The 11,508-nt window shown below is 39.0% G+C and overlaps 2 protein-coding genes across 2 annotated transcripts; one reads left to right on the top strand and one right to left on the bottom strand.

Annotated features, from left to right (window-relative positions):
* Nucleotides 1-713: 713 nt before the first annotated feature.
* Nucleotides 714-8,944, bottom strand: gnpat (glyceronephosphate O-acyltransferase). The gene is made up of 17 exons (XM_077511452.1): nucleotides 8,647-8,944; nucleotides 7,841-8,032; nucleotides 7,567-7,743; nucleotides 7,281-7,410; nucleotides 7,059-7,186; nucleotides 6,124-6,199; nucleotides 5,908-6,059; nucleotides 5,513-5,643; nucleotides 4,775-5,013; nucleotides 4,483-4,575; nucleotides 3,389-3,544; nucleotides 3,212-3,291; nucleotides 2,996-3,136; nucleotides 2,153-2,252; nucleotides 1,943-2,027; nucleotides 1,296-1,357; nucleotides 714-1,214 (listed from the first exon to the last, which is right to left on the bottom strand). The coding sequence occupies exons 1-17, from the start codon at nucleotides 8,668-8,670 to the stop codon at nucleotides 1,174-1,176; spliced, it is 2,007 nt and encodes a 668-aa protein (XP_077367578.1). The 5' UTR covers nucleotides 8,671-8,944; the 3' UTR covers nucleotides 714-1,173.
* fsaf1 (40S small subunit processome assembly factor 1) lies at nucleotides 8,592-11,455 on the top strand. The gene is made up of 9 exons (XM_077511454.1): nucleotides 8,592-8,866; nucleotides 8,957-9,037; nucleotides 9,594-9,734; nucleotides 9,820-9,923; nucleotides 10,006-10,065; nucleotides 10,139-10,234; nucleotides 10,316-10,402; nucleotides 10,506-10,531; nucleotides 10,660-11,455. Exons 2-9 carry the CDS (start codon nucleotides 8,959-8,961, stop codon nucleotides 10,793-10,795), a joined length of 729 nt encoding a protein of 242 aa, XP_077367580.1. The 5' UTR covers nucleotides 8,592-8,866; nucleotides 8,957-8,958; the 3' UTR covers nucleotides 10,796-11,455.
* The last annotated feature ends 53 nt before the right edge of the window (nucleotides 11,456-11,508 follow it).

Below are 11,508 nucleotides of genomic sequence, written 5' to 3'. Positions count from 1 at the left end.
ACACACGTAGTAGTCTCTTTATATTTTATTTGTATTTTTTGTTAGCGGCTGCTATAGAGTGCCTCGTTGTTAGCCATGAGTGCATGTTTTTTTTTAGTACTTTCAGTTTATACTTTTAATTTTAAAAAAAATTAAAAAGTGCAGAAAACAATTTGGAAAAACCTTTTTAATTAAAAGAAAAAAATCGTATTAAAATAAAAATATTTCGTCGAATTTTTTTTTCTGTTTAGGAGTTGTTAGCAATGAGTGCATGCACACGGATGTTTTTTTTTGTTTTTGTTACTTTTTTTTTCACTTTTTTTAAAGTGCAGAAAATAATTAGGGAACACTTTTCTTTTCTTTTTTTTTTAAAGAAAATAAACTTTAAAACATTTCACACAATGTGTTTTTCCAGAAAAACTTTAAAAAAAACAAACAAACAAAAAACAGAAAATACATAATTTATTTGTTTTAAACTTGAGTTGAGTTTATTTTTTTTTCCACTTATTTTGTGGCAAACACTACAGTAAGGATTTTCAGTGTGTGCAAATGAAAGGAGCAAGCATAGCAAGTGAGGCAAGCCTGCCCCCTAGTGGCCAATTACATTTTGTCCCATGGAACAAACCAGTCAACATTTTGTATTGATTTTACTACTACTAATTTAAATATAGTTTAATTACTATATACTATATATAGATATACTGACCACACATTGAATACAGTTCAACTCACGATTACCATTTGTGTAAAAACTTTTATTTATTATAATCTCTGAAGAACACGACAAACAGACGCATTAGTGAAAAGTACAAAAAGCAGAATCAAGAAAAAAAAAATATTACTGCAAAAGAGACGAGCAGAAGTTTTTGTTGTTGAGGTAAATTCACACATTTGACACGTCAGTTAACAACAAAAAGCTCTTGAACCTTCTTGGCAAAGCAGAAGTGCGTCATTGTTGAATATTATATCTACACGCGAGTGTAAACATGTCTCAACTGTCTTGTAAGTTGCAACCTCTTTGAGCTAACAAAGCACAAATATTTGACCTGAAAGGGGAGATGTTAGTTTACAAAAAAAAAACGTGAGTGTATCCCACATTTCATAAATTCAAGTCCAAGTGGTTTGGTTGGCACGCTTGAGTCCAAAACGTCTTTGTTTTTTTTGTTTTTTTTTGGTGGTGAAGCTTCGCAGCGTTTACAGGCGAGCCGTGGCAACGGGAGGCGGGAGCTTCCCTCCTGCGCAGAAAAAAGGGGAGGGGTTAAACTTCTTTTCACCTTTTGTTTGAATGCAAACAGTCGTCTTCTTCTTCTTCTTACCTAACGTGTCTTCCACAGAGCCGAGTTTCACTTTGTTGACCATCAGGGTGTCCTGCTGCGCTCTGAGCAGACAACACAACAACTTATTTATTAATTAATCGTCTCTTTTTGGAAGACTATCAACATTGGTGATTATTATGAATTTTTTTTTAAGTACATTTCCGCACAAATTTAAAATTTACCAAGGTTACCTTTACCTTAGATGACTATCACATCAATCTTAAGCAAGCAGCGCCCCCTGGAGGTTGGCTGACATAACGGCAGATGCAATAAGATGCAATGTCTCACTTTGACCATCAGAGGGCAGCGTTTGCTGCTTTACAAGAGGCTCGCTTTGGAAAAAGTGACGCGCAACCATGTTTGCGTTTTACATAAATATATTTAAAAAAAAAAAAAAAAAACTGAAACAGACTTACATTTTAAAATTATATTTGTTGTTTTTGTTTTTCCTTAAAACGCAACTGTCTTGTTAATAGGAGTGTGACGATACATCGTGATGCTTTGTCACCCGACAGATGATCTATACGCCGCTATAACAGCGCCATTGTTCATGACTTGTTGAGCAATTACTTGGCGGGCCACTAGGGGGAGTATATGTGTATTCTGGCTTGTGTCAGTTGCAAAAAAAAATAAAAAATGGAGCGCACCTCCGCACGGCGTCCAGTCTGAGCAGAGCAGCCAAAGCGTTCTTGTGCAGGTCGGACGACAACACCTCCAAGTGCGTCAGCCTCCCTGCGTCACAACAACACGCCACGGCGCCGTCAACAGGACAGGAAAGAAAAAAAAAAAAAAAAAAAAAAAAAAAAAGTACAAAACATGCACGTCGCTTCCATGTATGCAAAACAAAAGCGACTCACCTGCCAGGAGATGTTTGATGACAAACCGGCGGACGGCAGGGATGAAGGATTTTTGCGTCAGCGCCTCGTCGGATGCCTCCAGGAGGAAACGACAGACCACCTGCACGAGCATGTAAAACCGCATTTAACTCTATTTGTATTGAATTATTTTTATATCATTCTTACATTTTATGTAAATTACATTTTCAATGCAACATTTACAGTATATTTAATTTCTAATTACTGATGTTTTTTTACTTAATTACATTCTAAATTTATTTTTTGCACAATTTTTTTTTTATGTATGGTGATTTTTTCACTTCATTTTTTTTTGTTAATTTTTAATTCAACTGAACTAAAAATATGCAAGTGGGATTTTAATGCTTAATTGAATTTTAAATGGATTTAATTTCATTTTTATTCGCTAAATCTAATTTGGTGTAATTTAAACCAAAATACATTTCCAATTTTAATTTATTTAAAACGTATTAACAGGTATATGACTTATTCATATTTACATTTTAAATGTTATTCTTTCAGTTCATTTTTTTTGTTTTTAATTCAATGGAACAAAAAATTGCAAGTGAAATTTTAATTAACTTTTTTTGTTATTGCTTTTGTCTCAAATTTATTTATAATTAGATTTTCAATTAAATTTTACTTTAATTACAATTCTATTTTTTTTTACATAATTTCCAGTGTGATTTCAATGTCATTTATAATGCAACTTATTTAAAATCTTTTTTTTTTTTTTTTTATTTGCGGCGAAAACACTTCCATCATCATCATCATCATCATCATCTCGTGGCCCCGCCCCAGTCGTCACGCTCCTCGGTGGAGCTCGTCGACAGTTCACCTGCTCACCAGGTATCCTTGCAGGAAAGGCTCCAGCAGGCCCGTGAGGAAGTCCAGGGTCTTCCGCCCCCGTTTCGTCACCGCCACGTCGTGCTGGGCGACCTGCAGCGCCCCCGTCTTCTCCAACAGGTAACACGCCTCCTCAAAATCCTACAACCATTAAAAAAAAAAAATGCGATTCAAAAATATCATCTTAAGATACAAAACGTCTTGGGTGGCGCTCACCTGCACGGTGGCGCCGGGACACAAAATGAACTCGTTGAAGAAGACGTCCCTCAAGAATCTGAAGCGGTCGAAAATCTCCTCTGGGGAGTTTAAAAAAATAATAATAATAATTATGGTTTGCAGATCAGGAAAATATGGTAAACATATTGGAGCGGTTGTCGGTTGATCGTGACTCACGTTTCTGCGCGGAAGAAGCAACGCGGACGGCCGAGGCGAGAAGCGCCGGACGCAGGAAGACGTGTAGCGCCTGGTTCCTGTAGGAGGCGCAAGAGAGCGCCACCACCGCTCGGCTCAGCAGCGCCTCCTCTGGGGAGGAGGTCGCGTCGGCGGCTCCTGGTGCGTTAGCGCCACCGTTAGTTTATATTTCGTTTTGTTTTTCAAATTTAGTTAGTTGTAACTCATTCACTGGCAGCCATTTTGAAAGAAGCTACCCCCTTCGCTCCCAGCTGTTTTTACTGGATTTGGACTGATTTTGCAAGGACCACAAAATATTTTCTATTGCTACACAAACATGGAACATACAAAAAGAAGGATAAGTCTCTTCTTTCATCAGGAAAAAAAAATTATTTTTCCGTTTAGCAGCAATTAGCATTCAAATATAGCTAAGTTTCATCAATATTCACATTGCTGGTGAAAACACTGGCAACAAGAGCTTGTTGCAACATTGCCCTGGTTGATCTCTTATGCTCTGCTGCTACCTGCTGGCCGTGTTTTTAGTCATTAACGTTGCTTTAAGCCACCTCTTCATGTCAGAAGCTGCATCAAAGCCTTCTGTATGCTCTTGCATAAAATAAAACAAAACGTGTAAACACGTTCTGGGGGGTCAATGAAAAAGTATTAAAAACGGTTTTACACGTTTTTGGGCTTGAATGAGTTAATTATTTTTCAGTGTGGTTTTGTTAGTTATTAGTTTTTGTTTGTTTAATTTGTATTACTTGTGTGCAATATTAAAATATATACTTAAAATCACATTTAAAATCATCCCCAAATGCTTATGCATTAAATTCATTTCCAAAGACTAAACCAAAGGACATTTTGCTGTAATTATAGTTTTATTTAATTTTGTAAACATAAAATGTATTTTGTTAGATTTAGTTTTTAAAAAAAAAAAGCATTTTCGTTTGTATTTTATTTCGTGAACAAAATTGTTTCGTGAATTTTAGTTTTAGTTTTATCGTTACTTTTAGTTAACTAAAATAGCCTTGGTTAGCGCAAACATTTAGACTACTTAAAAATATATTTTTTTAAAATATATGGAAAAATAAACAAACCTTGTTCCAGGTGAACTCTGCCCTCGCAGACTCTCACCAGGCCTCCGTGCAGGGCGAGGCTGGAGGACACAACCTCAGAGGGCCGGACGTGCTCTGAAGAAGAACATTTAAAAAAAAAAAAAATATATATATATATATATATATATATATATATATATATATTGTCCATTTTTCTTTAGTTTTGCCTTTTTCTATATTTCAAAGACTTATAAAATAAAAGACAAAAAAAAAGGCTTGCACGTGCATATGAATGGGCCCACTGTCGCCATGACAACAAAGCAGCTCACTGTACCGGGCCATTGGAGGAAGGCGCCGTACTGCCGGGAAAGGTCGCGCAGCCACACGGCCCGTTCGGTCAGCTCGACCAGCGTCGGCGCCTGTGTCGGCGTCTCGCTCTCCTGCAGCAGCAGCAGCGTTGCCACGAGGACCCACGGCTTCAGCACCGAGTTCTCCTCCTGCGCCCTCACCAGCCTGTAGGCGGCGCCGTTCACAAAGCGCGCAATCTCCTCGCTGGGCCTCGCCGGGATGTGTCTTAATAGAAATAAATAGATCAAGCAAAACTCTTGATCTTCATTTTGACAGGCCTTAACGTCTACTCAAAAAAAAAAAAGTAGTACTTTGTAACCAAAAGTAAAATAAAATTACTGAAATATTCAATCCAATTAAATCAATAATATTCCCTCAAAAAGTCATAAAATGTTCAAATTAAATATATAATCCACATTTTTCATAGAAATGTATGCAAAACTGAGTCAGTTGATGGACAGATAAATGTCTTCCTCAAGTCAAAGTAGTCTTCTTCGCCTGAAGACTTGCGTCCATTTCCCAGCCACTCTTATGAGGAGCTCCCCCTGGTGGCCCGCCAAGTAATTGCTCAATAAGTAATAAACAATGGAGCCGTCATCGTGGCTGTATATGAACCACAAATATCGAGATACTTGCGTAGGCGTATCGGTCATCTATCGGGAGACAAAAGTATCACGATTTATCGCGATATCGATATAATCGTCACACTCCTAAGATGGTTTACCTGGGCGTCAGATTGAACTGGCAGCGGTCCACGTGGCCGTGGGCTAAACTCCGGACCGACACGGGCTGACCAAAATAAACGTGGATGCTGCCGTAGTCCTCGCGCAGGATCTTCCGGGCCTTAAAGAGACCCTGACAAAAAAAAGAGCGAATGGCATACAACTCACCAACTGATATCATGGAACAAAACAAACAAGCAAAAAAAAAATACAGATGTCAGTTTTAGGTAAAACGTGTCCAGCAATGTTTATAAATTGCCACTAGGTGGCAATATTGCCCTGCAAACAACTTCCTGTTCTCTCCATCTGTCAACAAAGGGTGAGTCGTTTGACTTTATTACAACTCGGGTGGTATTTCAAAACTAAATCTTGAGAATTGATTTCAGTGTGGACTCACCGACGTGGACTCTTTGGGCTTGGGAACGCCGAGAAGCTCGCGGGCGTAGAGCGCCTCCTCCAGGATCCTCTCGTAGCTGATGCTGACCGGCACCAGGCGCACGTCGAACACCTCGCCCTTGAGGAAAGGCTCCATCACGATGTTCAGCAGACCTTGAACGCGACATCCATTTGGTAAAATATGACGCCTTCATCGGCGCCTCGTCGTCTTTCTTACCCAACTTTGGCGTTAAAGATTTTGCTGTTCGACTTCGCGTGCCCTCCAGGAAAAACTCGACGGGGGCGTACCCGTTCTGAAAAACACAATTTTCTTTCCTCAGTACTGCGACGGTGATTTAATATGTGATTAATTTTTTAAGGCAGTGTTAGAATAATTTGGGATTTTTTCATGATCAATAGTTTTTATTTTATTTTGGATTTTTTTTTAATTCATGTAGTTTTAATTTGGTTTAAGAGAAAGTTTGCTAGTTTTTATTAGTTTTAGTATTAGTTTTTTGTAATATATGGAGTATTTGTTGAGTGAACGATTAAAAAATAAATAAATAAAAGCCACTAAAGTTTTCTATAATTTAGATGTTCAGCAATACCAAAAGAAATAATACTAATAATAATTTAAAATAAACCCCAAAATCTAAATGTATATTAATTGATGGCCAAAAACAAAGGATATTTTCGCTATAATGGAATTTATTTTGAGTTTAAAAAGTTTTATAAACAAAAGCTGTATTTTTATTTACTTTTATTTTTTTATTCATGTTTTATTTTGCTAGTATGTTATCTAAATTATAGTCCTACTTATTTCGTGAGTTGTTAACTCTAATAAACATAAATAAAAAAAATAAATTAATATCCGACAGCTTATTTACTTCAATTTGAATTAGAGTTGTTAAAGCGATACTTGACTCAATGAACCATTTTCCACAGTAAAAAGTTCATATTTTGTTTCTAATTAATATAATACATGAAAAATAATGAAGTTATCAAATTCATTCTGGACAAAATATTAACTTTTCGCTGCTGAAAATTGTTCAATAAGTCAAGTGTCCCTTTAACTTTCTAAACCGTTTGAGTTCTCTTTAAAAACTTTACCAATTGACAATCACATCCAGATTTTGTTGTTGTTGACATGACAGTTGTCCTATTATTGCTCACCCTGACGATGGTCTTGACATACTCGGAAAAGACGGCCCAGTACAGTTTGTCGCCGCCGAACGAGCGCCGGATGAAGAAGGCGCCGGACATTCGCAACATCTCGCCCACAAATTTCATCCCCATGAAGTCTGGAAGTGGCAAACACACAAAAGGGAGGTCAAGATTGTGAGACGTTCACGAGGCCTCGTCGTATACCCGTGACGGACGGACGGACGGACGGACCCATGCCGGCAGCGATGACGGGCAGGGCGAGGTCGTACGTGTACAGGATGTAGGACATGAGCAGGAAGTCCATGTAGCTGCGGTGGCTCGGGAGGAGAACCACCGGGTGCTCCTGGATGGCCTGCTGGAGCTAAACACAAGGTGGGTTGATACCTTTGTTAGCATTAGCTTTATTGACTTACAACTAGGGCCCGACCGGATGGATTTTTTTTTAGGCAAAATAAAATTCCAATAACTGATTAATAAGTTAAGTAATTGGAAAAAAATAGTTTTAAATCTGTCTCACCCTCTGAATTCCTTCCTCGTTGACGCGCACACTCCGAAACAAGGTCTTGAACACCTTGCTGAAGGTGAAGGCGAGGAATCGAACCGTGCTGAGCCGCAGCCGGTGAGCCATCTCGTCCAAAATGGCCGACGCCTCCCCCTGAACATCTTCCAGCGTTTTGCCCGTCTCCTCGGCAACCTTGGGGAGAAAAACAAAAAACACAACACTACTGATTCGGGAGGGATTAAAGGAAGAGTTTCTTTTTTTTTTTTAATCAATCAATTAGATCAATCACCTGACGGATGACATGGTGAACGGTATCCGAGTGCAGCGCGGTGCTCTTGAGCGTGTCGGGCGTGCACGGCGTCAAGCCTTTATAGAGGACGGGCGTGTAGCACTTGACGGCGTACCGGAGGTCGCTGGAGTTCCGCCGTTCCTCCAGGATGTCTTCGAAGTCGTCTCGCTTTTTCAGCATCGGATCTCGACGCTGGAAGAAAGAGAAAAAAAAAAAAAGCGCAGTGAGGGTTATTTGACACCATGTTTGTCCAAATAAAGACAATTGAATGCATCAAGAAGTGAGACACAATACAAATGTCAAATATTAAAATACATGCACATATTGTCAAATATTGTCACTGTCCATTTTAAAGCATCATGTATTTCCAGGTTTTGACATTTCTTTTTTCTTAGATAAAATTTTCTTGTTTTGCATGTAAAAAGAGAAACTTTCTCACACACTAAATATTTAACTTCTAAAAAAACAAAATAATCAATTGGTAAAAGTTATGTAACAGAATAGAAACGTAGTAGCCGATACAAAATGCACAATACTAACTTAAATACATGTATGTGTGATGAAGAAGAACAAATCAAAAAGTATTGTATGACAACAATATATTTGCGTTAATGTAACTTGTGTCATTAACACAAAAGTGCACTTTTGTCTTCGTGTGTCATTTAAATTGTGTTATAAGACTATGACACGTACAGATCGTCATTCTGTGGGCTGCTAAATGGAGAAGCAAGTCAAATGTCAAATGCCACAAACACACAAACTGACTCGGGTTAGCTTAGCCTACCGGCTAATAACCGTTTACATACCGAGTAAACCGCTTGGGCTGCCATCCTTCCTCACGCGAGCAGCCACGCTGAATCCAGCGAGGCTTTTATTGATTTTTTTTTTTTAATGAGCCACTCAGTTGATAAAACACGAAAGTGATGTCAGCTTCCAGAGGAGAAACTTCACATGGGCGTTAGCTGTCACTTCCGGCATTTTGACACACAACTACGGATGGCGAGGAGGACCAAACCGCACTACGCGGTAACCACGCGTGGTTCATTTGTTTGGCGTCAACGAGTCGACAATAAAATACTTTTAAATGTTGACTCTTTGGTTGGTTGACTAAACTAGAAATGAAGCCCGACGTGAATGGGAAAGTTGACGAGGACTGCGCTTTTCTGGAGCAAGTTTTGGATACGTTATACGATTTTGGTAAGTGCGGCTAGGTAGCTAGCTTCTGAGCTAACTTGTTAACACGCTGACTCCATCAAATTTTGTTTTATCTCTCGCTAACAGTTCGTCGCCATTATTGATAAATGTTCATATCTAGGCCCAGTGACTGTTTTTAAGTCAAAACAAACGTGTAGAACATATTCCTCGTCGTTCGTTGCTACTTTTTAACTAGACTCCAAATGAATGGCTGTCCCTGTTAAAAGCTAACCGCGAGCCGCGAAGCGTATCAAATATGAATATGCTCTGTAACGATAATAAAGGGTGTAATTTTAATAATTTGTGTACAATAATACAAAAGATATAATAATAAAAAACCTAATTACACCTAATCACTTACATATTATACATACCAAAATAATTATCTGTTATTTATGCGAAAAAGCTTGTACTATAATTAAGGTGATGGGTAATAATTTTTATTTTCTATTTAAAAAAAAAAAAGAGAGAATATTTGATAAGTTCACACATGGTGATTCGTAAAATAATGTGAAAATAACGCAGCTAAAGTGTTGTTTCTGTGTTCATGTCTGTGCAGGCAGTGGAGCTGTGAAAAAAAAGAAAAAGAAAAAAAGATGCGAGCAAGAAGCCGTTCCCGAAGAGCCCGCTAATATCTGCAGTTTTGATGAAGACCAAAATGGAGGACAAGAGTCCCCAGAGGTGACGGTCCACAATCCAGGTACAAAACATGGAGCAATCCACTATGCCCGATGACGTACATACACGCGTTTTATGCAATCATGCATTTTATTTTACTATCACAGGTCCAGCGGTCAAGCCGGTGAGGCAAGTCGAGGTGGTGCACTTCCAGGACCCTACCAAGAGACAAAAGACGACCAAACGGATCCCTGCAGTAGATGAAACAATTGTAAGTTCTTTACTTTTTTGTTTTTCCTCACTGGACACAATAATAAATACACTTTACAATGGCTGCTCTGCTTGATTTTCAGCCGCTGGAGACCTCAGAGAAGAAGCAGACTGCTCCACAACAGGGTCTCAGTTTGAATAAGGTAATGGATTTTATGTTCCTAAAATGATGTTTTTGTGTGATGTACATTTATATTGTCATCATCGGTGCATTAGGCTCGACTGGAGGTGCACCTCTTTGGCATCACGGGCTACAAAAAGGAACAGCAGCGAGTCTTCGAGGAGGAGCGAGCCATCATGTTGGGAGCGCGGGTAAGAAGACGTCGGCGTCGCGTCGACGGATGCGCCTGTGACTTGCTGACTTGCGGCTTGCTGTTGACTCGCTTATTTAAGCCTGCCAAGAAGAGCTATATGAACTACAAGGCGCTGCAGCAGCAAATCAAAGAGAAGAAGCAGAAGGCGAAGGAGGAAGTGCAGCCGGTAAGACCTTCAAGTGGTCCAGAAGTAAAAAACAAAAAACAAAAAAAAGCAGTCTTAAGTTAATTTCTTACTCTGTTTTTTGTTTTGTTTTGTATTGTTGTAGGAGTTGAAGAAAAAGAAGAATCCAAGGTATGTGAATGTCACTTAAAATATGAAGTGATATATATATATATATATATATATTTTTATAGCTTTTGAACCCCTTAGAGTTGTAACTAGCATCATGATGCTGACGCACGTCACGTGTCCGTCTCCAGCAGGGACAGCAAGAAGACGGCGACGTCTGGCTCGTCCTCGGCCCCCACGGGTCAGGTGGGTCGCTTCAAGGACGGCATACTGATCCTCAGCCCCAAGGACATCAAGTCCATCAAGGGCAGGACGCAACGCAAATGAGGTGGGGCGTGTACCGATGCCAGCCCGCTTGTCCGGAGAAACCCAAACAGTCTGCCAATTCGTCAGAATTCACGCAGCGCCAGGTGAGATCACTTTTGACTCAAACCACAAAGGGTGAAACAACAACAACAACAATGGATTCACTTCAAGTGAAACCACAAAAGTCAATTTATTTACATTTCTGGATTAAAAAATCAAACTGAAGAGTTGAAAATGTCATCAGTAAAATCTCACGAGATTACATCTGGTTGAAGTGACGTTTTTGTAGGTGATGAACAAATAGGGAGGGCTCTGGACTCACTACAATCCTTTGAGATTAGAATACAACTGAAAACATAATGGTCAGAAAGTCAATGCAATTTATCAGCCACTGAGATGATCGTGAAAATTGAACCCATGTCCCACTTTGACTTAATTTGTTTGGACAATGTGGACTCCGGATTGTGGACTATGAGGAAACTAGACAATGCATTCTTATTGCAAATGGACGACACAAGTTTAGCAAGCAAACAAAAGTTTACAAGCTATTGTATATTTCCTGTCTCCACCTTGGACGTCAAAATACACCACACTGGACTCTTCTTTTGCCTTTATTTCATCACAGGTAATTTATTTCTCTTTGTTTTTTTTTAAATATAAAGAACCAAAAAGAAAACATTATTTGCGTGTGTATTTGTCTTTTCATATGCTCATACACAAACCATGTAATCGTA

Source organism: Festucalex cinctus, chromosome 21 (assembly GCF_051991245.1).
Source record: "Festucalex cinctus isolate MCC-2025b chromosome 21, RoL_Fcin_1.0, whole genome shotgun sequence".
In the NCBI taxonomy this organism is placed as follows: Eukaryota; Metazoa; Chordata; class Actinopteri; order Syngnathiformes; family Syngnathidae; genus Festucalex; species Festucalex cinctus.
This window is presented reverse-complemented; position numbering and strand designations above follow the sequence as displayed.